The following is a 27,013-nucleotide window of genomic DNA, read 5'->3' as shown; positions in this document are numbered from 1 at the left end:
CAGAGTTACTCACCGCAAAGATCTTGAGTGTGAAGCCCACATAGTCTTGCCACGCCACACACAGGACGTAGGGCAGGTACAGCATGAAGTAAATGATGCCTCCACAGGCTGCCGCCAGGTTGGCTCTGGAGAAGAGCGTGCTGATCAGAAAGCACTGCAGGATGGTCACCACAGCGAACACGGACAGAAAGACAAACACCACACTGGGGTCGCTGTAGGGCAGCAGGTTTCCTAACTGGGAAGGAAGAGACCCAATAAGACTGTCAATAAGCAATGATCTATGGGAAGCAGCCAGGGCTTATTCCTGCTCATCTTAAAGACAAATACAGAGGAACAGTGCCGTTCATTTTTCTGATGAGTGAACTGAAATCTACTGAAGGGAAATGACTAGCCCAAGACCACACATCAAAGTCATGGTAGAGCCAGAAACAAAACAAAGTCCAGGCTTGATATTCACCAAGGTTCATCTCAACAGACTATTTTGTTCTTTGTTTTTCCAAGAAATAGTATCATCTGGATTCTCCTTCTTCTATAAGGACGATGACTCTTGGCACCAAGAAAGAACTGTGGGAGACAGCACCCCACATGGCTTCTCCCTCTGAAAGCCAAGGAAAATGGTCAGGCCATCTTAACATCCCCCATGAGAACCCGCTATGGATTCTGGATCTCCACAATCATCCAAACTCTGTGGACTTTTCAAGTGTCTCTCTAGCAGTTGGTTCTGTTTCAGCAGGACCCACTAGCGCTCAGCTGTCACAGAGTGGCTCTCACCCACCAGCCACAGGACCTCTGCCCCAGCCACCTAGCTCAGCCCTGGCAGTCAGACATCAGAGCATGAGGGGGGCTTGACTTGAGCAAGAACTGCTCTGCCACAGTGTCAGGTGACCTCAGTGAAGTCCTTAACCTTCCTTGGCCTCGTTTCCTTGTATGTTAAATGGGTTATTTAGTGAGGATATCACAAGACAGCACACGTATGTGCTTTAAACAATGCTTGGCAGTCAGTCAGTGCTCATTTGTAATGAATAGTAGCTGGTATTAAATTAAATGTTACTTCCTTTCCCTTTGTACCCCTCCTCTTTTAAAAACATTTATTTTTTAAAACAATGCATCCTTCAATGAAATGATTGTGAAAAAATGGCGTATAAACCTATTAAGGTAAGGGGTGGACACAGAACTGCACTGTACAGAGTCCCCTTCAAGGAGGGACTTGTTGCCTGGCTGTCAGCAGACAGCCTCAGGTGTTAACCCCTCTAGGTTTGTCCCAGCTGCAGACAGCGGCCTGGCCCTGGGGCACACCCTTCCAAGGACTAATTGAAGGGCCCGGGTCTATGCGGTGTCAGGGAGGGAGGCCTTGGGGTAACCTAAAGGGCTGGACACTTCAGCTCCACGGCAAGAGTGCCCAGGGAGTTGGCCGTGCGTCACAGTTCAACTCCTCCCTCTGTTCAATCCTGTGTCCTCCCCATCCCTTCTGGAGGTGTGGATCCCTAAGAAATACCCATGCCCAAACTCTGTCTCAGCCTCTGCTTCCAGAAAACCCTAACATGCAACGATAGCTATGCTTCTGAGTATGGTTTTTAGAAATTCTGGCAGAATTACCACCCAATACATCTAGGAAAATGAGTAACTCTCTGAAGCTGCCATGAACCATTGCCAAACAGCACGGCGTGCTCACCTGGGACACAAGACCCCTAGGTTCAGTCCTGCTTAGCTGCTAACCAGCTGGGTTGACTCTGGACAAGCTGCTGCCCTTCTCTCGGTCTCCCTTTCCCCAACTGTAACATGAGGGAATTGCAAGGAACAGCACATGTGACCCCTTCCCTTGCGAAGACTCTGTGCCTTTCCTCTGCTCACACAGCCCACGGGGGGCCAGGAGGGGCCGGTGAGGCAGCCTTACCTTCAGGATGACCACCAGCAGGCCGGCGCTCACAAGCAGGGGGATGAGGCTGCTGATGAACCAGCTGAACCAGAGGATGCTGTTGTCCAGGCCCATGATGCGCATGGTCTCCTTCAGCCGCGCCTCCTTCTCGTACACGATGCCCTTGATGATCACAGCCACAGAGTAAATCCAGGCCAACGTCATGAAGAGGGGCATTGACCGGCTCATGACCCGCAGGAAGCTGGAAGGGCGAGGGGGAGGAGTAAAGGTGAGTGTAAGCCAGGCTCCTGGGCCAACACCTCTGGGTCTGCATGCAAGAGAAAGCACCAGCATTGAGCCCGAGACGGACAGACCTGTGCACCCTGACAGTCACGCTTCGTGAGTGGGGTAACACAGTGATGAAACTACTAACAAAGTGATGGCCAAAGAAAACTTTGAGGGCTTGCTTTAGTAACCAGACAGCTCTCAGATGTCATTGAGCTAAATGGGGGTGATTTTAAAGTACTAAAACAAAACCAACAAAACCAAAAAACCGACTCATTCTGTCATGAAAGTTCAACATCTTCAAGGTCATCTCACTATCAGCTTGCCTTGCATAACTGTTAACGACAGATGGTGCAGAAATACACTTCAGGCAGCTCTTGTCAGTAATATTTCAGATTTCCAAAGTAGAACAGGAGATGCAGTGAAGTAAAAGGAACACAGAATCGGGACTCTGAAACTCAAGGTTCAAGTCCCGGCTTTATCACTTATGCACTTACTGGCTACGTGACAACAGGCAAAGGCTCTGAATGCCTCTGACCTCTCATCGTGTTCCCATCTTAACACATCCTTTCTAGGGGGACTTAATACATCTGGCTGAGGGGGGTCTTTGGAAAAGTCTTCCTTTGGAAAATACTGCCTAATCTTTCTGAAGGTGAAAAACAAGATCAATCCGGGTGACCTAGAACAGCTAGAGGGAGCCCTGCAAGGAGACGGGCTGTTCAATGCAAAGCAGGGAGAAATACAAGGAGAGGAACCCTTCTCCCTCTGCACTCTCTCTGATCTCTACACACACACACACACTCTCCCTCACACAACAGAGAATAAGAGAGCTTCCAGAATTCAGAAGAGACAGGACATATTTCAGATGCTTGCAATAACTACACCTCTGCCTATTCTCTCTCTCTCACAAGAAATCCCTGGCTCCAAAGGCACAGTCCCCACAGTGAGAACCTGGCAGCACAGTGACTGAGCACTAAAAGATTATCTAAAATGTCTAAGATAAAAAGGCCTTGTTCGGTTTTATTTGCATTGTTTGAAAATGTGGTTTACCACTTCTAGAGAGGAAGAAGGAAAAACTGACACGAAGTCTGCTTTTATAGGTCTAGAACGCTGTGCCTCTGTGTTTGGGGGACGTGCGGATGTGTGGATGCGCTTGGCATGTGCTCATCATGACACATTTTAAACTTGCAGATTGGGCTGATTTTGACTGAAAGGATAGAGTATAAAAAAATAAAAGTTCTGGTAACCATGGACTAGAAAGGAGTGAGGATTACTGGTGATGTGGCTCAAACTGTCAGCTACTTACATCTGGCATCTTATTTCCTGAAAATGCCACAGAATTTCAAAAACAATTTTTTTTTTTTTTTGCAGTAGCTGCAATCTTGTTTTAACCAATTTTTTGACCAGTATCAACACACATATAAAATAAATATAATCATTCTGTTTCCTCCCTTGACGTGTGTGTGTGTGTGTGTGCGTGCGTGTGTACACACCACCTGGGGACAGTGTTAACCAGTTAAGAGAAGGTGGTGGCTCACTGGTAACTTACATGTCATCAACGTAACAGGGGTAAGGCATCTGCTGCATGTAGATGCCGGTTTTCTTCTCTGTGCCCGTCAGCACCCTGATGATTGCCTGCTCCACCACATCCTGCAAGTACGCGAAGCCCCCCCAGACGTACCGCATATCCTCAAATGGGTCAGCCCGAGGGCCGGGGTCCCAGTACCTTAAATCAAACCACAGGCGATCAAACATTCCTTAGAACCATACAATAAAAAAAAATTCAGTCACCCACAATCCTACCACCATTACAGAGCCAGTTTTCTTATTTCTGTATCTTACTTTCCAGTCTCAGCTGACACGTACACGTTTTTAAATAAATATAATCAGAATGAGCAAACCACTTGTTGGTTTGGGTTCCCCCCCCTCTCCATTAGCTCCCTAACAATGCAACAAGTAGACGGGCCAAAATTTACTTAACCATTCCCTTTTATCTTGCTTATTTGCTCCCTTTTATAGAAAGGGATAGTGCTAGCACAGAGAACCTAATGTCTTTTTTTCCTGTTGATTTAATTCCTCAGGACTAATTCCCTTGAATGGAAATGCTGAACCAAAAGATAATGATATTTTAAGACCTTTGAAATAGTTGTCTCCGCAATGAATGAGCCAGTTACACCAAAATCATGCCACCAATTTGAGTTATACTTTGTTGGAAATTTTTACCAAATTATTAGTTAAAATAAAGTACCTCCACTCACAATAGCTGCTCTTGACTTTCCCAAGACTGGCTGGTACGATGGGATTCAACTTACCCATCCTTGATCTTATTCGTCCTCTCCACATTGTCAATATCCATTCGGATCTTGTACTTGACGTGATGGGGCAGCTCGACACTTCCAGGAGCAATTCCAGTGAACACGATCCCAGCCCAGAACTTCCGCTCATCCAGTAGCTCCATGGACTTGTTGATGAGCAGAACCTCTGTTGCCACTGGTTCCAGCTTGTTCAGGTTCACACACTGAAGGAAGAACAGCCGTCATGAGAACGCCGATGGCCAGGAAAACAAGCAGTGGCCAAGTAGAATCTATGCTAAGAGAGAACCGCTAAGTGCATGACGTTTTTTATCCTCACTCTCCACTCCTCTCTCAAGTCATTCTCCAATATTCAATTGAAAATGGGTTGTTTTGGTTTTTAACTGCAATTTAAGCGACATGTTGGAAGTATTTAGAGGTAAGTCACCTATATTGATTTTTGTGGAAGGAAAGAGGTTTAAACCTCATTTTCGCTTCTCTTTTCTTAGTAATTTTGAGTCATAACAAGTAACCAAACAGAACAAAAAAACCTTTCATTTGTCCCTATTAAGCCACATCATTTTTAGGACTCAATTTTTAAAGCGTAATTGGTCCTATTAGATTTTAGATAAGTTTCGTAAGTAATGCTTTTTTAAGGGAATGCTTTGTTGCCATTAGGTATTGGGATATCAAAACATAGGAAAACCTAGAAAACGATGGATAGAGACATTCTTGAGTCAGATAGAATAAAGCTAGAAGTTAGGTCTGTTGATTTACTCATTCAGTCATTTAACTAACATTCATTGAGTACCTTTGTGTACCCTACACCCTGTGTTAGGTGGAGGGATACTACTGTAAATAAGATGACACATTATTTCTAAACTTTACTCCAATCCAAACCTTATTTCACCATCTCAGAGAAAGAAGCCAAAGCCTTTTCTAAGTGGTCCACAGAATAGATCCTCACCTCCATGAAGCGAGAGATGGTCCGGATTCCCTGGTTGGTCTCATTGAAGGCTTCTCTCCAGGTGTACACAGAGCCATTAGTGGACTGCACTTCCTCTGGGTACTTGGCCAGAAATGCCATGATATCTCTGGCTGTCCAATCTAAGCCTTCCAATCGCTGTTCCCAAAAGTAGTCATTGCCTCTGCTGTCCAATAGCGTCTGCCATTCCAATGACAAAGTACAAGCAGTAAACACCAACTAAGTCTTGATGAGCACTCTATGCTTTACAAAACCCTTTCACATACCTTGTCTTTTTAAAAAATCTTCATAGAAAACTGTGAGATAGGTAACCCAGTGTTTCCATTTTACAGGTGAGAATACTGGGCTCTCGGATTCTACTGCACCTTCCCACTGCATTATATCTTCTTCCTCTTTTGAGACCCAGGCTGATGACTCCTCATAAAGACCCTAATCTCTAGATTGAATTAAGACACACCTACTTCTGCTGTTTAGTCTGGGAAAAGAATTCTGCTGCTAAACCAATACTATCTTTTCCAGTTGCGGGATGCATGGGTCATGATGCAAAGGAGGCCTGTCTTCCATTTTTTATTCCCTAGCTGGCTGGCTCTCCACGTGGGTCAACATGGAAGAGAAGGAAAACCAGTCTGGTGCTCAACCAGCAGGTGCAGAGGACCAGGGCAGAGGCCTGCAGAGAAGTGCTGCCAGAAAAATGGGTCTGTTTCAACCTCAGCTCATGGAAAGGAGAATCAGCTGCAACTCCTTTCACACCTTTGAGAACATACATGAAGCTCTGGCTCTACTGAAATGGAATCCCTAAGGGGCCAAACTCTGCTATTTGTTAAATCAGTCTTATTTTTACTAACATATAAGTTTTTCCCCATGTGCCTTCATATTTATTATTATAATGGGAGCATAATAGTTTTTATAGAGTATATAAACTATAATTTCATTAACTATGCCCATACCGCAGAATTTATTCCAATTTCTCACAATAACAATTATTATAGCAATAACATTCTCTCTCATATGGTGACTTCTTTCTTTAAAATTATTTCTGTATGGGATACATCCCTGAGGGTGTGTGAAATGCAGATACACAGGATAGCACATTTTTTATGGCTCTTACAATTTTCATTCCAAATTGTTTTCCTATAGGGAATAACAATTTATACTGTCATCAGTTAAGATATGTATTTTTGTTAACAAAATAGGTACAAAATTGTACCTCACAAACGTTCACAGGGATATGGGTTAGTGATTCTGAAATGACTTATCTGAGACTTGAACTGAGCAAATAAGACCTGAGTGAAGACATGTGGCATTTGGGGTGAGGCCCTCCCTGGCCAGTGTGGCTTCTCAGCAGTATGGCCAAGGAGGGCAGCAAGGCTGAAGAGACATGCCCAGAGAGATCACTGATCACATGGCTGTTCTAGGGCACGAGAGGGGCCAGGAGACCAAAGATCCCCCTCAGGAGCAGTGGCCAGGGAAAGAGCAGAGGCTTGAGATGAAGGAGACAAACAGCAGCTCAGAAAGGAGAACAGTTTAGTATCAGTGGGTTACATGACTCAACGGAGAAGCACCTCCAGATATGTGGGGTGACGCGACGGGTGTAGACAGAGCCAGAGACAGCAGAAGATAAGAGCTACCACAGAGCAGAACAGTAGCTGCCGGGGGCTGGGGGAAATAGGGAGGTCAAAGGGTATGAAGTTTCAGTTTTGCAGTACAAAGATGTCTGAGGCCCTAATGTACAGTGTGGTAACTATAGTTAAGGATACTGTCCTGTATACTTGACACTTGCTGAGAGGTAACTATGTGAAGTGAGGGACATGTTACTTAGCTCCATTGTGGAGATCATTTCACAATGCATACATATATCAAAATGTCAAGTTGTGCACCTTAAATACATACACTTTTAATTTGTCAATTACACCTCAATAAAGCTAAAAAAAAAAAAAAAAAAGAAAGAGCTACCCCAACAGACGCAGAAGTCTCAAGCATTGCCTTGTGTACCAGACACAAGGCTGCAGGGGGTACAGAGGACTGAGTGGCCCAAGCTTGTGGAGTGAATAGTAGAGAAGAGAAAGCAGCTGGAGGAGGCTCCTTCGACTTCCACCCGCAGGCTGATGAGTCCCATTTAGTGTCTCAGCCTAACCAGCCCCCTACACTCCAGGCCCCAATACCCACTGGCCTGTTGGACATCCCCACCATCCACCAGCTAGAAATCAAGAATCATCCTGAAGCTGCCCTCTCTTTCACCCCTCCACAATCAAGCAGTCAACAGGCTTTGCCTCCAGCCAATGCCTTGGCCACCTACTTGGACAGCCTCCGCCCTGGACTCTGCCTTCCACCTTTCCCCTCTTCAATCCACCTGTCAAACCAGAGTAATAGCTCCCCTGGCCTGGCACCCTTTCATGGTGCTCCAGAGCTTAAAGTAAAGGTCCTTGGCTTGATGCCCAAGGCTCTCCAAACCACACGCCATGCTCTTCTCCCCAGCCATAGCTCCTCCATTTCCTATCACACATCCTGTGTTCTCCAGCAGGATGCCTAATGAATGCCATGGCCATGTTGGCAAGCACCTTGTCCCGGAAGAACTGAGAGCCTGCGAGCTGCTGGAGCATCCAAGCCAAACCCTCTATTTAAGAGTAGGGGAAGCATCTGTCTGCCTACAGACTAAAACTCATGGAGTTCCTTCAACAGGGACTCTCATCATCCTCTGAGACGCAGGAGAGAAGTCCAACAAGTAGAAATGTACATTCTAAGGAGAGGATCAGGAAGAAGACACCTGAGACCACACCTAAGTCTATGACACTGTCTGTGGCTGGACCACTTGAATCCCTTTTGGAGGAGAGACTGGAGTCCAACAGAGATCCATCCTTGAAGGGCATAAGTTGTTGTTGTTATTATTATTAGTCAGAAGTATTCAGTCAATCTATACAAATTATTGTTCATGTTTTTCTGATTAAAGTCCCTTGGTTTTCAAAGGCTCCCAATTTAAGAATTAAATTGCAAGACTAGTGCAACAAAGATGACTCCAGCTTCCCCCTCATTGGAAGACCACCTGCATATCATCCCTCCCAGGGCATCAAGGGACAGTCCTCAGCCTGGGAGAGTACCTCCCAGGGTAGATACCTCCTCTAACACCCAGCTGCCCCTCCGATCAATGAGGTGTCAAGAAAAGAAACCTGGCAAAATCCATTTGTGCTTCTTAATAGCAGCAGGAATAAAAGGAAGAGGCCTCTCTCTCCATGGAGAGAGGAAACAGTCTAATGATTCTCTGACTCAGCCCAAGGCAGGATGATGCGATTAAAGGGCACTCAGGCTCAAGCAAAGGAGACATTCCATTCTTGCTCAGACTCCTCCGCTTTTGAATCCAATTGTCTCTAGAGCATTTATCCCTTTTCAAGTGGTTCTGAAGCACTAAGTGCAATTCCCCTCCATGCAGTAACAGCAGCTCTACACTCACACGGTGCCTCGGGGAATGAGTATCTCAGGTCAGACCCGACCTTTGCTCACACACACCTCTGTCCAAGGCCCACTAGGACACAGTAGGCCTAAGTAAGATGCTGTGGCTCTAGAGCCAGAAATGAAAATAATCAAGGTCCTGTAATCACCAAACTCTTGCTCCAAATACCAGCCCTAGGTTTCTTGGAAATCTGATTTTGACTGTCAGACGCATTGATGCTGATGTGCATGAAATGGTGTGATTTGTGCACCGTCACCTGCAGCTCTGCCAAGTGATGGGCCTGTGGCTTGAGTGATGCTCAGTATGTGTGCACTGGTTCAATGTAAAGAATCCTCATCTCAGTCACTTCTGGGAAAGTAAAGAGTATCAATCAGGTATACGGGAATAAGAGGGACACTCACCCGGACAAGGTCCATTTCTGGGCTGCTCTCCATGAAGGTCCAGATCTTGGGGCTGAGCTCTTGCCACATGCCTTCCAGATCATGAAACACAGCCAGTTCCTGGAAGGTCTTATTCACCTGGAGTCAAACAGGGAGCCAGGGGCAGCAAAAAAAAAAAAAAGAGAGAGAGAGAGAGAGAGAGAGAGGCAGAGACATGAGAACTCAGCTGCTCCCTGAAAAGATGTTCCATCACAGAAGCCCTTTTCCAGTCCTTCCCATTCCCAAGAAGTGTCTGCCTGCAGCAGTGATTCAAATACCCAAGGCTGGAGAGCTGGCCCTCAACAGTCAGCTTGGGCCTGAGTCAGACTGGAGGTTCTCACTCTTTGGAAATCCCAGAAGAGCCATGAGTATACTCAACACACACCATCCGAAGCCACCTTTATATTTTTGTCCATAATTCTAGGAGGATTCTGTAGAGGGCCTCTTGGGCCCAGACAGCTTACCTCAGCCATAACCTGCCTTGTGACTGGAGTGTCAGGTGTATACAGGATCTTCCCAACAAGCAGGGGCTTGAGAGCTTTCCATATGATGCGGGAAAGAGGACTGGACTCCAGATTCTTCATCAAATCATTGCAATAAGGAGCTATGAAGAGGATGAAAGGCAAATATTTGTATGCATGCTCATGTACTTGTAGGAACTAACAAGAGCTTTGGAGCCAGCTGGTCACTCATGGGTTCAAATCTCAGCTCTGCCACTTAATGGCTGTGTAACAACATCACTTGTCTGAGCCTCAGTTGGCTCCTCTGAAAGAATAAAGTTAATGACATCTACTTGGCAGAGATGCGGAGAGGATTAACTGAGATGCTATCTGTGGAGCCCCTAGAACGATGCTTGATAAATAATCAGAGCTTATTATAACACTGATGATGGATAACTCACAACTGAGACAATATGGAAAAATGTTTTTTATTATGCACAATCCTTTATAACTCTAGATTTATAACTCTAGATAGCTTGCACCAGTCCTCACCACTTTGTTTTTATTGGAAACAAAGAGCTGAATTCAGACTTTAGTTTTCAAGCAGAAATTTTCAGTTTCCCTTTAAGTAATAGGTCTCATCACAAGTATATATAATAAATGTAATAAACATCCCAAACTGAAAAATCCAAATTTATAACAGACAGTAGGGTTTGATTATCCAGAAGGATTCCTGATTTTAAAAAAAAATTCATTATGGGTTCTTTTATTTATTTTTTTCCTTTTTTCTTTTCTTTTTTTTTTTTTTTTTTTGCGGTACGTGGGCCTCTCACTGCTGTGGCCTCTCCCGTTGCAGAGCACAGGCTCCGGACGCGCAGGCTCAGCGGCCATGGCTCACGGGCCCAGCCGCTCCACGGCATGTGGGATCCTCGCGGACCGGGGCACGAACCCGTGTCCCCTGCATCGGCAGGCGGGCTCCCAACCACTGCGCCACCAGGGAAGCCCTATGGGTTCTTTTAGATACTAAGTATCCTCTACATGCTACAAAGATAATTTTTTTTTAAAAGAGGATTTTCTCACAGTTATATCTGTTGTGAAAATGAAGGTTCCCTTGGGCTGACTTACAAAGTGAGGGAGCGGAGGGGATGACATTTCAGAAAACTGCCTACAGAGCCCTTCCCTTCAGGCTCGCAAAGCAACCTGCCATGTCTGGAGCGCTTCACTCCAGACAAGAATAAAAGGTTCTTGTGTCACAATAACGCTCAAAAAGCCACCTCACTCGGTGTCTGAAAGACACACCTGCAGTTAGAGATGGAGAAAGGCTCACTTGCATCTTATTTTCAATGCAAACGATGCCATCGTCTCAAACTGTAACACTGGCTCCTGGCTACCACTAGGCACAGGACACACATCCCCACAAAACTGCCCGAGTGTGGGGGCAGATACGGAGTTACAAGGTTCTTTCACGCCACCTTGCAGCTAAGAACCACAAACAGCAGATCACATGTCCGAGTCTGATGGCACACACACACCACCATGAACAGGTATTTTGGAGGCCACATGGTTTACTGAAAAAAAGCATGGAGCCTGGCAGATCTGGCTTAATCCTGGCTCTTGCCGATTAGCTATGGTGTGGCTTTGACCAAGTCGCTGACCCTCTCTGAGCCTATAAAATGTGGGGTTATAAAACCTTCCTTGCAGGGTTATCGGTAAGGGTTAAATGAGATAAGTTAAATACAATGCATAGTACATAGGAAATGTTCCCTAAATGTTATCTTTTATTATTGTTGTTGTTACTGTTAAGTCTTTATTGTAAAGCATACCTCAAGGAGAGGGAGGGGAGAGAGGAGGGGCAAGGGAGAGGAGGAGGAGGAGAAGATACTTGATCACTTTGGGAACCACCCTCTGACACCCCCCCAGAAAACTGAGGAGATTGGCTTTCAGTCATCCATTCACTTGATAAACACACCATGCGCCTGGGATGTGCCAGGCCCCATTCACACAAGTGGGGACAGTTCACTGGTTGGAAGATTCCCTCCTCTAGGAGCTCAGCCTGGGGGGCAAACAGACAGGTAAACAAACATCCACCGCTGCTACGCAGGATGAGGATAAACACGAGGAAGCAGGTGCCGCAGGGGACACGGAGCTGAGCCTGGAACCCAGGTGCGAGGCTTGGGTCTGCACAGACACTCACTTGTAGAATTGTCATAGAAGGTGCCAGCGTCGTCCTCAGTGCCGTTGCCTCCAAAGAGGGCTTTGTAGTTGTTGTCCTCATACCAGTTAAGGGACTTGATCTTCAGGCCCCCACCCTCGGGATGGCCACAGACGATGCGGGACACGGCCTGGTAGATCTGGGTGGAGGAGCTGGAGCTGTTCACGTTGGTCAGAAACATCACCTCCTGCCTCATGTCGCTCCAGCTCCTCATGCTGAACAGCTGGTGGAGGGATCCGGAGGAAAAGGAGAGGAAAGAGCAGGGGAAGGTTGAAGACACAGAAGAGGAATAAACAGGTTAATCTCTTGACCTCGCCAAAGCCTCACCCCAGAACATATCTTGTCTGATGTTGCCTCTCAGAGGCGCATCGCTCTGTGATGGGATTGCCAGAGCCTCGCTACTCCTCTGTGGTCCAGGGACCAGTGGCACCAGCGTCATCGGAGAGGCTGTTTGAGGTGCAGATTCTGGTCTATCTGTCTACAGTTCAAATCTGCGTTTTCACGCGGTGCCCAGGTGACTCCTAGACACATCAGAGACTGAGAAGCACCGCTTAGCAGTGAGGGGAGCCCCTGGGGATGGGGGCTTTATCTCATTTGGATGATCACTGAGTTTACAGAAGGGGATGCTTTCTTTGAACAACTATGTGTTCATAGGCGTACATCAGGAACCGCTCACACCTTGGGTCACTGCCTCATTTCTAAAACACCTCAAACTTCAGTGTGGAAACTGAGGGGCCCTCTGCCCCCGGGCCGAAGAGGTGCTGGGTGTGAAGTCCCCACCCTCGTCTCGGCTGAGTGTCGGGCAATGGGAAGAGCGCACGGTGGGGTACCGAGTTTGAATCCCACTTATGTCTCACGTTAGCTCACAGCCTTCGGAAAGTCACTTCTCTGAGGGCCCAACTTCCCATCAAGATGATGAAGCTGAAACAGTGTGGCGAGGAGAAAATCACACGACATCTGACATCCCAGAGAGGGCCCAACACAGAACAGTCCCTGCCGGAAGACCCAGATGCCCCAGGCAGCCGGGGGGCCCAGTCTGGGACTCACACGTGACCAGCTCTTTGTCTCACACACCAACGTACTCCAGCACCGTGCGGGCTTCATGGCCCAGTGGCTCTTATAATTCAGGATTTATAGAGCACTTTGTATTTCCACACATTTCACAATAAATCATTAAAAAAATCCCTACATTCCTTGACATGCCACTGCATGTCCTCACCGCCTGGAGGGCTGAGGCGCGGTGAGCGGAGGGGAGTGGCTGCGGAACCCTGCACTTGCCCCGGAGGTGGACTAGGTTCCAACTCCGCAGGCCCAGTTTTCCATCTCACAGAGCCTGCTGGCTCTGGTGAGTGACAAGGTCCTGGGCGCCACAGAGCCCGCCTTTGCCTTCTGCCTGCAAGGGGAACCAGGCGCCCCAGAGGCGGTCAGAGATCACAAAGATTCCTCCCTCCAAAGGAAGCATCTAACACCGGGAGAACACAATTAGGTGGCCCGCTTTTCCTGAGTTTATCTTCTCATCACCTGTATGAGGTATACAGACAGGGAGGGGAGAGGTAGTCAGACCACCTCTCCTTTCCTTGGTGGGTACAACAGCCCTAGAGATTTTTAAACGACAGCAAAAGCCACTCACTTCTCTTTCTCACCACCACCAATTTAAAGGACAAATTGCTCCCCACCTAAAGCCAGCACATCTTTGGACGGAAGCACCATAAATGACTGAGTTATTCCAAGCTCTGGGCTCTTCCCGGAACCTGTCGCAGGGGCAGACTCTTACTCGTTCTTCTACTCCTCAGCTCCCACTCCACACCTCCTCCGTGAAGCGCTCTCCCTCACAGGGAAGGGGGCCACTCATCCTCCAGCCCACGGACGGTGGCGTTAGATCGTCATCCGTGGAGTGAAGAACCGCTGACTCACTTTCTCAATCCACTGCGATGGCCTCCTCCTGCCCTCGCCCCCATCACAGTCTCCTAGCGTAACAGCTGAACCTTAAACGACCCTCATCCTCTAGGTCACACCAGGCGCCCCTGCTCCGGACCCTCCACTGGCCTCCCATCTCACTCAGTGTAAACCCAGCCTTGGCAGCCCTGCAGGGCACTCACCTCCTGCTGTGACCTTACCTCCGACTCCCCTCTCACTTGCTCTTTGCTCTGGCCATGGCTGGGCTCCTCCCTGGTCTTTATTTTATTTTATTTTTTTAAACATTTTTATTGGGGTATAATTGCTTTACAATGGTGTGTCAGTTTCTGCTGTATAGCAAAGTGAATCAGCTATACATGCACATACATCCCCATATCCCCTCCCTCTTGCGTCTCCCTCCCACCCTCCCTATCCCACCCCTCTAGGTGGTCACAGAGCACCGAGCTGATCTCCCTGTGCTATGCGGCTGCTTCCCACTAGCTATCTATTCTACGTTTGGTAGTGTATATATGTCCATGCCACTCTCTCAATTCGTCCCAGCTTCTCCCTGGTCTTTACATACATCTCTTCATCATGCCCTCCTGCTTGGAGTGGAGGCCCTCGTGTCATTCCCTTCAGGCTCAGATGTCACCTGACCAGAGAGGACTTCACAAATCAGCCCCCTTTAAAACATCACCTCATCGCCCTCCAGCCTCTTACCCGGCTTTAGTTTCCTTCATGGCAGGCATCCCTGCTGCCACATTATATACAGACCTGTTTATTTCTGTCTCTCGCCCCAAGTCAGTCCCACGAGAACAGGGAAGTTAGTGCACTCGCTGCTGAGTCCCAAGCACCCGGCTGTGGCAGGCACCTGGTGGGTGCTGGGCAGGTAACGGAGACTCCGTTTCCTGCCCTGCCTCCCCGGGCTCACCTTCCCGTCACCCAGATGTGACGCTCATGTCCGCTCTCACCCATCTGGCTCCCAAAGTCCCCATTCCCAGCCAACTGCAGGCCCTGTTCATCCATAGTTTCTTTCTTTGAAGAGTCTCCTTTTTATTCTATTTATTTATTTATTTATTATTATCTATTTATTTATCTATTATTTTACTTATTCCTGTTACCATCGGGGTTCAGACAAAAAGTGGGCTTAAGTAGCAAGAACATGGGCTTTCGAGGCCAACGGTCCTGGGTTCGAATCCCAATTTTGCCAATTAACTTACTAGGTGACTGTGGGCAAGTTGTCTAGCTCTTCTGAGCCTCGGTGTCACCTGTGAAATGGGCGCAGTAGGACCCACTCACATCTGCCATGTGGATGACACAGGGAAATTGGGTGAAACTGCATGAACCAGGGCAGTTTAGCTCCCTTTTCCTTTTCCTTTTAAGGGTTGTGCTTTGGTCAAACAACAAGTTTTCTTTCCAAACATGGAGCAGATCAACAAGCGCACTTATCAATTTATCTTCTCCCATTTGTCCCAGAGAAATGGCAAGTTAGATAATGAGTCACTCGTGGCAAAAGTGGAACTTAGCGTTCCATTGAGAGGGGCGGGTGGCCCTTGCTGTCCAGGACCAGGGAACAAGCAGGGCACAAGGAAGCAGCTGCCAGGAAAAATGTATATTGTTCAGTTGGAGAGGTTCTACCACATGAGCCATAGGAGCATCACATGCTTTCAGTTTTTTTTTTTTTTTACCCCAGACAAAAGGCAGGACAGTGATGTAAGAGGAAACAGCTATAACCAGACCGTGAGTTTAGAGGCAGTCTCCCATGTTAGAGTCCCTGCTTTGCTCTCTCTAAGGCTGGCAGGGACCTGCAGAGTAGTACGGGGCATATCAGTGTCAGCTAATGGGGCCCAGGAGAAATGACTTGTGGGGAAGGTTCTGTTTCTCATTCCACCTCCTGGAAGAACCCTGGGAGACCCAGCTTCTCCACCTACAGAGTGGTCACCAGCATTCATAACCAGAAGAACAGATGGCAGCCTCGAACAGGGCTTCTCCTCCTGAAAGGGACCCAAAAGCCAGGCCTCTCCAGTCAGACACACATGAGCAGAATTGAAAAACAGAGCAGACCCAAAAGCAAAACACTAATAAATAAACAGCATTGAATCTCGGTATTTTCTGTATTTTCCAAACGTTCTGCATTTCCCATAGTGACCATGCAAGCCTTTATTCTTAGGAGACATAAAGTGAGCTTTGATATTTGAGAAAAATGATACAAACCCCAAAAAATGACTTAGAGAAGCAACTCATAATAAGACTGGACCGAGTCTGAGAGAATTTCACCATGAAGTATTCCTACCCAGTGTCTTAAACATTAAGGCCTACATGGTTTCTGACCATCATCCCTCAAGCTTAGCTCTTAACACACCTGGCTCCAAATGGTTCCCCCTTTCCAAGTCTAATCTGAAACAAGGCTGGGTGTCAGAAAGGGGAGCACATGCTGACTGGGAGGCAGAGGAATGGTTAATTGCTTTTTGTAAGTTAGGCCCCCTGATCCTGTGACGAAGGTTATTCTAATACGCTTGTAAACATGTGGACCCGAAAGGTAAACTCAACTTTTATCAGGAGACTACATTCCCAAAGTTGAACTCAGAGCCCAGATATTTACAAGGGAAAGATCTGAATTAGGGGTACCATGTTCTTCCCTTCAGGTAGCAAACAGATGTTTTGGTAAAAAGACTGTCTTGCTTTGCTACCGAAAAAGAAATAAGGATGGGCTTCCCTGATGGCACAGTGGTTGAGAGTCTGCCTGCCAATGCGGGGGACACGGGTTTGAGCCCTGGTCCGGGAAGATCCCACATGCCACGGAGTAACTGAGCCTGTGAGCCACAACTACTGAGCCTGCGCTCTAGAGCCCGTGAGCCACAGTTGCTGAGGCCCGCATGCCTAGAGCCTGTGCTCCGCAACAAGAGAAGCCACCGCAATGGGGAGCCCGTGCTCCGCAACAAGAGAAGCCACCACAATGAGAAGCCCGCGCACTGCAATGGAGAGTAGCCCCTGCTCGCCACAACTAGAGAAAGCCCGCGCACAGCAACGAAGACCCAACTCAGCCACGAATAAATAAATAAATGTATTTAAAAAAAAAAAAAAAAGAAATACGGAGAACTTGCTGGTAAGACAAATACAGTACATGGAGGATGAGGAGGAATCATCCTCTTTAACAAATGGGTCATTAACTAGGGGCCAAGAGTAATTATGAGAGAAAGTTCTAGGCTAGATATCAGGCCTTCAGCCCCTACCTAATTAACCTTGAGACGTCTATGAGTCTTGGTTTCTTCATCTCTAAAGTAAGGAGATCAAATCAGGTAATTTTAAGATCACAGATATAAAGCTGATTTTACATTTCCTATGATATTCAAATCAAAAAGACCCTCTGAGCCAAATTCAGGGTGGAAAAAAGTGATAGTAGATGATCTGCCTTCTGGGGCTGAAAAGAAATGACTTACCTCTTGAGCCACAATCCCAAGACTATCCAGCAAAGTCTTTGTGGCTTCAGCCAGCTCCTTGCTGGGGAAGGGAGATGTGGAGTTTAGTTCTGTCTGCAATGAGAAAAAAAAAATACTTTGTTTCTAAACTCAATGTAAACCTGAAATCTGTATTTAAAAATAAACAAGTTAATTAAAACTATTCACAATCTTGAGTTTAAAACACAAGAAACCCACTCCTAATCAAAATAAGACACTAAAACTATTCTAACTGTGTGTGTGCAGGTTGTTCATCTCAGATAAGAATTACTAATTCTTTGATGGATGCTTTTAAAGGGTATAGGAATGTGTATTTTAAACTAGTTGATATGCAAGAGATAAAAATATCTCATGTGTGTGTGTGTGTGTGTGTGTGTGTATGTGTGTGTGTCCAATGCAAAGTTGACCACAAATTCCCAACTCTGTCTATGATTCTGCAAGAAAGACAACGTGGGAATGGCCTTGAGAAACAAGTGTGTGATGGCTCACAAGAAACGAAGACACTATAAAGTTGCCAAAAGCATGGAAAAGAAGAATTCTCTTTCATTCCACTCAAGTCAGCACTAACACTGGAAATTTACTTATTTTTAATATATTAAAATTAATTTTAATTTAAAAAAAATACTTGTTTTTATGTCTAGTTTGAGTCAAATCGTAATATGCCACCTAGCTGCATGGCAAATATAAGCAAATAATTGAGGTCCAAGGAAAAGCTAGGTTAGGGCAGAAAGCCTAAGCTAGACAAGAAATAGAGCAATGATGCCCAGGCTCTGAGGCCAGAACTGCTTCTGAGTTTTCAGGCTTCCAAAGAAAAAAAGACACAGGGTCAGTTTCACCACTCCTATTTGTCAAATAGGGGGAAAAACATCTCCAGGGAAAAACCCATCTTTCCTTGCTGCTTCTACGGGCATCATTTTATTCAATATCAGACCCTCAGAAATCTAGAGAAGGCTGAACCATTTTGATATTTGTCATATATCAGAGATTGTTGTGAAATCATAAGGCAGCCTGCATGGAAGACGGCTGAAAGTAGATGGAGCTCATCATTATCTCTGGGAAACAGCAGCCTAGGATGTTTCCCTTTAAAAAGAACTCCAGATGCAGAAGGCTAAGTTAGTATCATGATCTCATCATAATATCCTAGCATAATCCCAAATGTACATTTCTGATAAAATCTGTCTAAAGGTTTTCTGGAAGATTTCATCCAGCCTGATTCATGAGCTCTTCTAGAATGGCTCACTCGCCAGAGACCAGCCTTCCCACACTCCCAGTCCTCTGATGGGCCCATGCTTTCCTTGAAATGCTGCACTCAGGCAGGTCTCTGTGACACAACTCGCAGGCTGTGTTAATGATCATTCCTTCCATGAAGTAATTATGAGCAAAAACAGGTGGGGGGCCTTTTGTTTGCTTTTTCTTTCTCTCTTCAGGTTCACATTACACCTGAAGGCTACCACACTAAAAGTGGAACCTACAGAGACCTTGGTAAGGAAAACTTTTTACATAACGAGAGGTCTTAATTGGAAGACATAGGAGGTGAAAACTGCTTCTGTGCTTACCATGAGGCCCACAGAGGATACATGTTCAGGATTGCACAGCAAAACAAAAAATGCTAAATTACATTAATGTAAACATTTAAAACTTGAAATATGGTAGTTAATGCATTTCTTTTTCAAGTCTGAATTGAAATAAGATTCGTATCACTCTAGGGTGATCCGGAGTGACTACAGAACCCTGGGCAAGTGGTTTCAACTCCCCATATGCCTCCACTTCCTCAACTCCACAGCAGAGTAAATGATAATATGCATGTGTCACAGCGCCTGCAGCACATTAAACCAGAGGCCATGTGCAAGCCCCTGCACAGTGCCTGGCACACCACAGGTCCTTATTAATTATAAACAATTCCATCCTTGCCTTTCCCTTCCCTTCCTCCAAAGTTTACTACCAAAACAGAAGGGCTAGTCCTCTGCACACAGCATTTTCCAGTTCTTGAAGGGACGTGCACCCTCCCTTCTGTCTGTCTCTGGGTGAACTTTTCCTCTTGTCGAGGTGCCCTTCTCCACAAGGCAGACAGCTAGACTTGTCAGCTCGAGGCAAGCATATCAGCCACACTCCAGTGTGCTAGTTCTAAAATTATAAATGCTCCTCAGCACAAAACCAATACATCCTCATCCTTAATTCCTGATGGCCTGGGGCAAATGCTTCTCTCTCCCCTATAACCCTTTTTCTTAGTGTGTGCCAAACTGAGAAACAAAAGATAATATTAAGTGGATGACAGATATACTTATATTGGTATATATTTATACTATATACACAAAAAATTTCCCAAAACTTGACATTTAAATGGAAAAACTTGAAGCAAAATCATTACCTATGATTATGTATATATATATACACATACACACACCTTTATCTTAATGTATATTTATGTATACCCTCTATGTACAGTAAGTGATACTGATTTTACTTTTATAGGAGTAATTCAGTTTCCTTTTCTTTATACCAAGCAAATGAGCTGATTAAAAGAAAATATTAAAGTAAAAACCAATTGCACTTGAATACAACCTAAATCATGACAGATGATTTAGAATAACCAGGTTTCACCAACACAGTGTGGTCTTAGGAACTCCTCATCAGAACCACCTGAGGTGCTTGTCAGGCGTACCGACGCCCAGTCCCCGAAACCTGAGTGAAAAGCTAGACATAAGACCCACAAATCCTTAGGAAATTTTTCGCACACTGAAGTTTGAGAACCACTGAGGCACAGCACCTGGACGATATTCACACCACTTTTTCACAGTATTCTTGCACGAGTGTAGCTGTTTGTGCATTCTATATCTGGTCCATACAGTGCTGTCTGCTTCAGACTGTGAAGCAGTGACAAGAAGCCAATCAGTTTACCTGGCCTTGCATGTGATCCAAGATAGTGCCAAACGCATCTGCGGCCAGGTACGTCACACCAATTGTGTACACAAGTCACCAAGTGCAAAAGGCTAGCTCTCTGAACCCCCAGACCCAACAATGGCCGGTTGTCCCCACTAGCAAGCATTCCCCTGAAGAAGACAAATCAATGAGCAGTTCACGTTGTTCTGAGAATATGTCTTCCCCATCTGAATGAATTTAAATCTTCATTGGGTAATGATTTTTCCTTCAGGTTTTTCCATTTAAGTGTCTTAACTTTGGAGCAAGCTTATTCTTCTTGTTTTAGAAGCTACACAATTCAGCAAAACTCCACACACACAGCAGGGATTACTGCATGGCTGTCTCACCCATGAATATAGTTAACCATGGACATAAAGACCTCATTACATTTGCTGTGGATTTCAGACCTTTAGATATTCAAACTCCGTGCAATACCGTATCTTACTATACGAACTTGTCAACAGACTGAACTTTGGTTTGTTTTGTTTAATTGATTGATTCAGGTTTTGGTCTCAAAGAGAAAAACACTGGCTAAAGCCATCCATAAGTCATAACTAGAATAGTCAATTCCATTTTTTTGGATCCTTTTTACACTAATCATGGTTTGAGATTAAATGCTCAGAATTCATTAACATAAGTATTGGCAACCTGTAATCAATACAAACTAATTTCCATTTTCAAAGGAGTGCTGATTGGCGTTACACATATAGGTGTGGGTTGACATCACAGGGTTAAAAACACACACAATTCAAATTCAACATCAAGTTTAAATCTTACATTATCCAGGTATTTTGCTCAAGACTTCATTTCACTTTTTTGTGCTTGGACACTATAAAATACAGAGAGGAGACTGATGTAAATCAGATTTAATATTACAAATTAAAGGGAAAAGGATGGGCTATTCAACCAGTGTTGCTGAGACAAGTCGTTACTCATATAAGATAGTAATTTTTTGGTTTGCTCACCCCCCAGGGCAGGTAGGGGCTGGGAGCTGAGGCTCAGGCTTTGGAGGTCAGACGCCAGGGAGAGGACTGAGGTTGGCTATGTGAATACAGCCTGAAGGGGTCTAGTGTGCCACAGCTAGCCAGGAGGGAGTCTGGGGAAAAGTCTGGAACTGCTGGAGAGGCAACACAGCATTGTTTCCAGGTGTGTGAGGAGAGGGGATTGCTGCTCCTTGTGCCCACAGAAGGCAGAGCACCACCTAAGCGAACTCCAGAGACAGGCACGGCTATCAGCTCAGACCCCAGAGATGGGCATGAACCGCTAATGCTGTCACCACTGCCACTCAGAATCCTGTGTGCAAGCACAGGTCACTACCCACACACTCCCAGGAGCCTGTGCAGCCCGACACTGCCAGGGTCCCGTGATCCAGGGACAGCTTCCCCGGGAGAACGCACGGCGCGCCTCAGGCTGGTGCAACATCACGCCGGCCTCTGCTGCCACAGGCTCTCCCTCTATTCCAATTATGACTACCGTAACCACACCCCTCTCTTTCCCTGGCTTGAGTGAGCAAGAGAACCCTAATTAGCCGCTGCTTTAATCCCCTCCTGTCTGGGCAGAGAACGCCTGAGGGTGGCCTATACGCAGAGGCGGGGCCAAAACCAAAGCTGAACCCCAGGAGCTGTGCGAACAAAAAAGAGAAAGGGAAATTTCTCTGTGTAGCCTCAGGAGCAGTGGATTAAATCCCCCCAATCAACTTGATAAGCCCTGCATCTCTGGAATACCTGAACAGACAATGAATGCTCCCAAAATAGAGGCAGTGGACTTTTGGAGCAACTGTAGACTTGGGGTTTGCTTTCTCTGTCTGATTGGTTTTCGGTTTTATGTTTATCTTAGTTTACTTTTTAGTGCATGTTATCATTAGTGGATTTGTTTATTGGTTTGATTGCTCTCTCTCTTTTTCTTTTTTTTACTTTTAAAAATTTTTTATCTTTTTTTAAAATTATTTTTTCTATTTTTATTATTTTAAAATTTTATTATTCTGTTTTTTCCTTTTTTCTCTTTTTGTGACTGTGTATATTTCTTTATGTGATTTTCTCTGTTTAGTTTTGCTTTTACCATTTGGTTTGGGGTTCTAGCTGTCCTTTTTTTTTTTTTTTTTTTTTCCTTCCTTTTCTTCCTAGCTGTGTGGCTGGCAGGGTCTTGGTGCTCCAGCCGGGTGTCAGGCCTGAGTCTCCGAGGTGGGAGGGCCGAGTCCAGGACATTGGAACAGAGCCCTCCCAGCTCCATGTAATATCAATTGGTGAGAGCTCTCCCAGAGATCTCCATCTCAACACTAAGACCCAGCTCCACCCAATGGCCAGCAAACTCCAGTGCTGGACGCCCCATGCCAAACAACTATCAAGACAGGAATACAACTCCACCCATTAGCAGAGAAGCTGCCTAAAGTCATACTAAATTCACAGACACCCCAAAACAAACCACCAAACGCGGCCTTGCCCACCAGAAAGACAAGATCCAGTGCCACCCACCAGAGCACAGGCACCAGTCCCATCCACAAACCACTGAACCAACCTCACCCACTGGAGGCAGACACCAAAAATCACAGGAACTATGAACCTGCAGCCTGCAAAAAACAGACCCCAAACACAGTAAGTTAAACAAAATGAGAGGACAGAGAAATACACAACAGATGAAGGAGCAAAGTAAAAACCCATCAGACCAAACAAATGAAAAGGAAATAGGCAGTCTACCTGAAAAAGAATTCAGAGTAATGATAATACAGATGACCCAAAATCTCAGAAAAAGAATGGAGAAAATAAAAGAAACGTTTAACAAGGACCTAGCAGAACTGAAGAGCAAACAAACAATGATAAACAAAACAATAAATGAAATTTTTAAATGCTCTAGAAGGAATCAATAGCAGAATAACTGAGGCAGAAGAATGGATAAACGACCTGGAAGATAAAATAGTGGAAATAACTGCCACAGAGCAGAATAAAGAAAACAGAATGAAAGGAATTGAGGACAGTCTCAGAGACCTCTGGGACAACATTATATGCATCAACATTTGAAATATAGGGGTCCTAGAAGAAGAAGAGAAAAAAAAAAGGGTATGCGAAAATATTAGAAGAGATGATAGTTGAAAAATTCCCTAACATGGGAAAGGAAATAGTCAATCAAGCCCAGGAAGCACAGAGAGCCCCATACAGGATAAATCCAAGAGGAAACATGCCAAGACACATATTAATCAAACTATCAAAAACTAAATACAAAGAAAAAATATTAAAAGCAGCAAGGGAAAAGCAACAAATAACATACAAGGGAATCCCCATAAGGTTAACAGCTGCTCTTTCAGCAGAAAGACTGCAAGCCAGAAGGGAGTGGCAGGACGTATTTAAAGTGATGAAAGGGAAAAACCTACAACCAAGATTACTCTACACAGCAAGGATCTCATTCAGATTCGATGGAGAAATCAAAACCTTTACAGACAAGCAAAAGCTAAGAGAATTCAGCACCAACAAACCAGCTTTACAACAAATGCTAAAGGAACTTCTCTAGGCAGGAAACACAAGAGAAGGAAAAGACCTACAAAAACAAACACAAAACAATTAAGAAAACGGTAATAGGAACATACATATCGATAATCACCTACCTTAAATGTAAATGGATTAAATGCTACAAGCAAAAGACAAAGACTGGCTGAATGCATACAAAAACAAGACCCATATATATGCTGTCTACAAGAGACCCACTTCAGACCTAGGGACACACACAGACTGAAAGTGAGGGATGGAAAAAGATATTCCATGCAAATGAAAATCAAAAGAAAGCTGGAGGAACAATTCTCATATCAGACAAAATAGATTTTAAAACAAAAACTATTACAAGAGACAAAGAAGAACACTACATAATGATCAAGGGATCGATCCAAGAAGAAGATATAACAATTGTAAACATTTATGCACCCAACATAGGAGCACCTCAATACATAAGGCAAATGCTAACAGCCATAAAAGGGGAAATCGACAGTAACACAATCACAGTAGGGGACTTTAACACCCCACTTTCACCAATGGACAAATCACCCAAAATGAAAATAAATAAGGAAACACAAGCTTTAAATGACACATTAAACAAGATGGACTTAATTGATATTTTTAGGACATTCTATCCCAAAACAACAGAATACACTTTCTTCTCAAGTGCACATGGAACATTCTCCAGGATAGATCATATCTCGGGTTACAAATCAAGCCTCGGTAAATTTAAGAAAATTGAAATCGTATCAGGTATCTTTTCTGACCACAATGCTATGAGACTAGATATCAATTACAGGAAAAAAACTGTAAAAAATACAAACACATGGAGGCTAAACAATATGCTACTAAATAACCAAGAGATCACTGAAGAAATCAAAAGGAAATCAAAAGATACCTAGAAATGAATGACAATGAAAACACGATGACCCAAAACCTATGGGATGCAGCAAAAGCATTTCTAAGAGGGAATTTTATAGCACTACAATCCTACCTCAAGAAACAAGAAAAATCTCAAATAAACAACCTAACCTTACACCTAAAGCAATTAGAGAAAGAAGAACCAAAAAAACACCAAAGTTAGCAGAGGAAGGAAATCATAAAGATCAGATCAGTCACTATGGAGAACAGTATGCAGGTTCCTTCAAAAACTAAAAATAGAACTACCATATGACCCAGCAATCCCACTACAGGGCATATACCCTGAGAGAACCATAATTCAAAAAGAAACATGTACCACAACGTTCACTGCAGCACTATTTACAATAGCCAGGAAATGGAAGCAATCTAAGTGTCCATCAACAGATGAATGGATAAAGAAGATGTGGCAAATATATACAATGGAATATTAGCCAGCCATAAAAAGAAACAAAATTGAGTTATTTGTAGTGAGTTGGATGGACCTAGAGTCTGTCATACAGAGTGGAGTAAGTCAGAAAGAGAAAAACAAATACCATATGCTAACACATATATATGGAACCTGAATAAAAAATGGTTCTGATGAACCTAGGGGTAGTACAGGAATAAAGATGCAGACATAGAGAATGGACTTGAGGACATGGGGAGGGGGAAGGATAAGCTGGGATGAATTGAGAGAGTAGCACTGACATATATATACTACCAAATGTAAAATAGATAGCTAGTGGGAAGCAGCCACATAGCACAGGGAGATCAGCTTGGGATAGCGAGGGTGGGAGGGAGATGCAAGAGGGAGGGGATATGGGGATATATGTATACATATAGCTGATTCACTTTGTTATAGAGCAGAAATTAACAACACTGTAAAGCAATTATACTCCAATAAAGATGTTAAAAAAAAAAGACAGTAATTTTTCCATCTCATACCACTATACAAAATTAAATTCTTGGTATATTGAAAAGCTAAAACTAAAAATGAATGTTTAAAAGATATAGAGGAGAAAATGTACTTATGAACCTAAGGTAGGGAAGGTCTTCTTAAAATACAGAAGTCCAAACCAAAAATGGGAACTAACAACTTCAACTTCTGTAAGTAAAAACTATGCACAAAAAGATACCATCAGCAATGTGAAAAAGCAAGCCAAAGACTGGAAGAAGAGATTTAAAAAATTTTTTTAGAATAAAAATGGAATACCATGCAGCAGTTAAAATGAACCAGATACCACATTTATCAACATTGATAAATCTCAAGAACATAACGTTGAGTGAAAAAGACAAGTTGCAAATCAACATGCACATCTATACAATATGAATACATGCAAACCAATACCCTATATTGTTATTAACAGAATGCAAATATATATATGGTTAATTAAAAATATGCCACTCCAGGATAACGGTTATCTTTGAGGAAAGAGGGGGATATACAGGTGACAGAAACTGTATCTGTAGTGTTTTCTTTCTTGAAAAAATTCTAAAGCAGGCATGGTAAAATGATGGATGTTGGTACATGAGTGTTCTTTATGTTATTTCTGTACCTTTTTATATATTTGAACTATTTTATAATTTTCTTTTTAATTCAGTGAAAGATAAGAGAGAGAGGGAGGATGAAAGGAGATTGGCAGGAATGAAGGAAGGCTAAGAATATAAGTTGGCTTGAGTGCGTATCAGATCTGAAAGATGTCTAACTTTCTTGAACAAAATTAACCCCAAGCAATATGCCTTAAAATGAGGCCACACAATGAAGTCTGAGAACCATGTGCCTGCACCTACTGTTAACTGAGGTCTCCAGCTCATTCTTACTTGACAAAGGCAGACAAAACTTGCCAATAGTATTTCCAAAGAGCTCTGGTAAGCCATTCACAGTTTGGAATTCCTCCTACTATTTTTCTTAACCAAAAACATTCCCTTGGCTATGAATTCATACAGGTCCCCATTGACCACAGGGGGCAAGATTTTCTTGTATGAAGGCAAATGGGGGAAAAAGAGGGAAAATAAAACCTTTGGTGAAGACTGTAATGTTCTGTGTTAAGCTAACAGGAATTCATGTATTATTCAATATTTTTAGATCACAACTAGATACTGTACTATCATTAATGGAAGAATAGACAAATGAGTATTACTCAAAAGCTCCTACCCATTTCTGCAAAATGTGTTAATCACAACATTGGAACATTTCTTAAAAGCATAACAAAAAAAAAAAGAAAACAACAACACAAAACAATTGCTTTGGCTTCCCTGGTGGTGCAGTGGTTGAGAGTCTGCCTGACGATGCAGGGGACATGGGTTCGTGCCCCGGTCCGGGAGGATCCCACATGCTGCGGAGTGGCTGGGCCCGTGAACCATGGCCGCTGAGCCTGCGCGTCTGGAGCCTGTGCTCCGCAACAGGAGAGGCCACAGCAGTGAGAGGC

At 44.5% G+C, this 27,013-nt stretch overlaps 1 protein-coding gene across 4 annotated transcripts in view; it reads right to left on the bottom strand.

Annotated features, from left to right (window-relative positions):
• Window positions 1-27,013, bottom strand: part of ABCA1 (ATP binding cassette subfamily A member 1) — a 138,823-nt gene that overhangs the window by 41,964 nt on the left and 69,846 nt on the right. For all 4 annotated transcript variants that reach the window (XM_059072098.2, XM_059072096.2, XM_067041041.1 and 1 more), the window contains exons 8-16: window positions 17,269-17,361; window positions 11,915-12,155; window positions 9,745-9,884; window positions 9,263-9,379; window positions 5,399-5,596; window positions 4,453-4,658; window positions 3,690-3,866; window positions 1,895-2,117; window positions 14-235 (exon numbers count right to left, since the gene is read on the bottom strand). In XM_059072098.2, the coding sequence (XP_058928081.1) occupies window positions 14-235; window positions 1,895-2,117; window positions 3,690-3,866; window positions 4,453-4,658; window positions 5,399-5,596; window positions 9,263-9,379; window positions 9,745-9,884; window positions 11,915-12,155; window positions 17,269-17,361 (1,617 nt within the window). The remainder of the gene's footprint in view (window positions 1-13; window positions 236-1,894; window positions 2,118-3,689; window positions 3,867-4,452; window positions 4,659-5,398; window positions 5,597-9,262; window positions 9,380-9,744; window positions 9,885-11,914; window positions 12,156-17,268; window positions 17,362-27,013) is intronic.

This window comes from Kogia breviceps, chromosome 8, assembly GCF_026419965.1.
Source record: "Kogia breviceps isolate mKogBre1 chromosome 8, mKogBre1 haplotype 1, whole genome shotgun sequence".
Taxonomy (NCBI): domain Eukaryota; kingdom Metazoa; phylum Chordata; class Mammalia; order Artiodactyla; family Physeteridae; genus Kogia; species Kogia breviceps.
The sequence above is the reverse complement of the archived record's forward strand: the minus strand, read 5'-3'. Positions and strand labels throughout refer to the sequence as shown.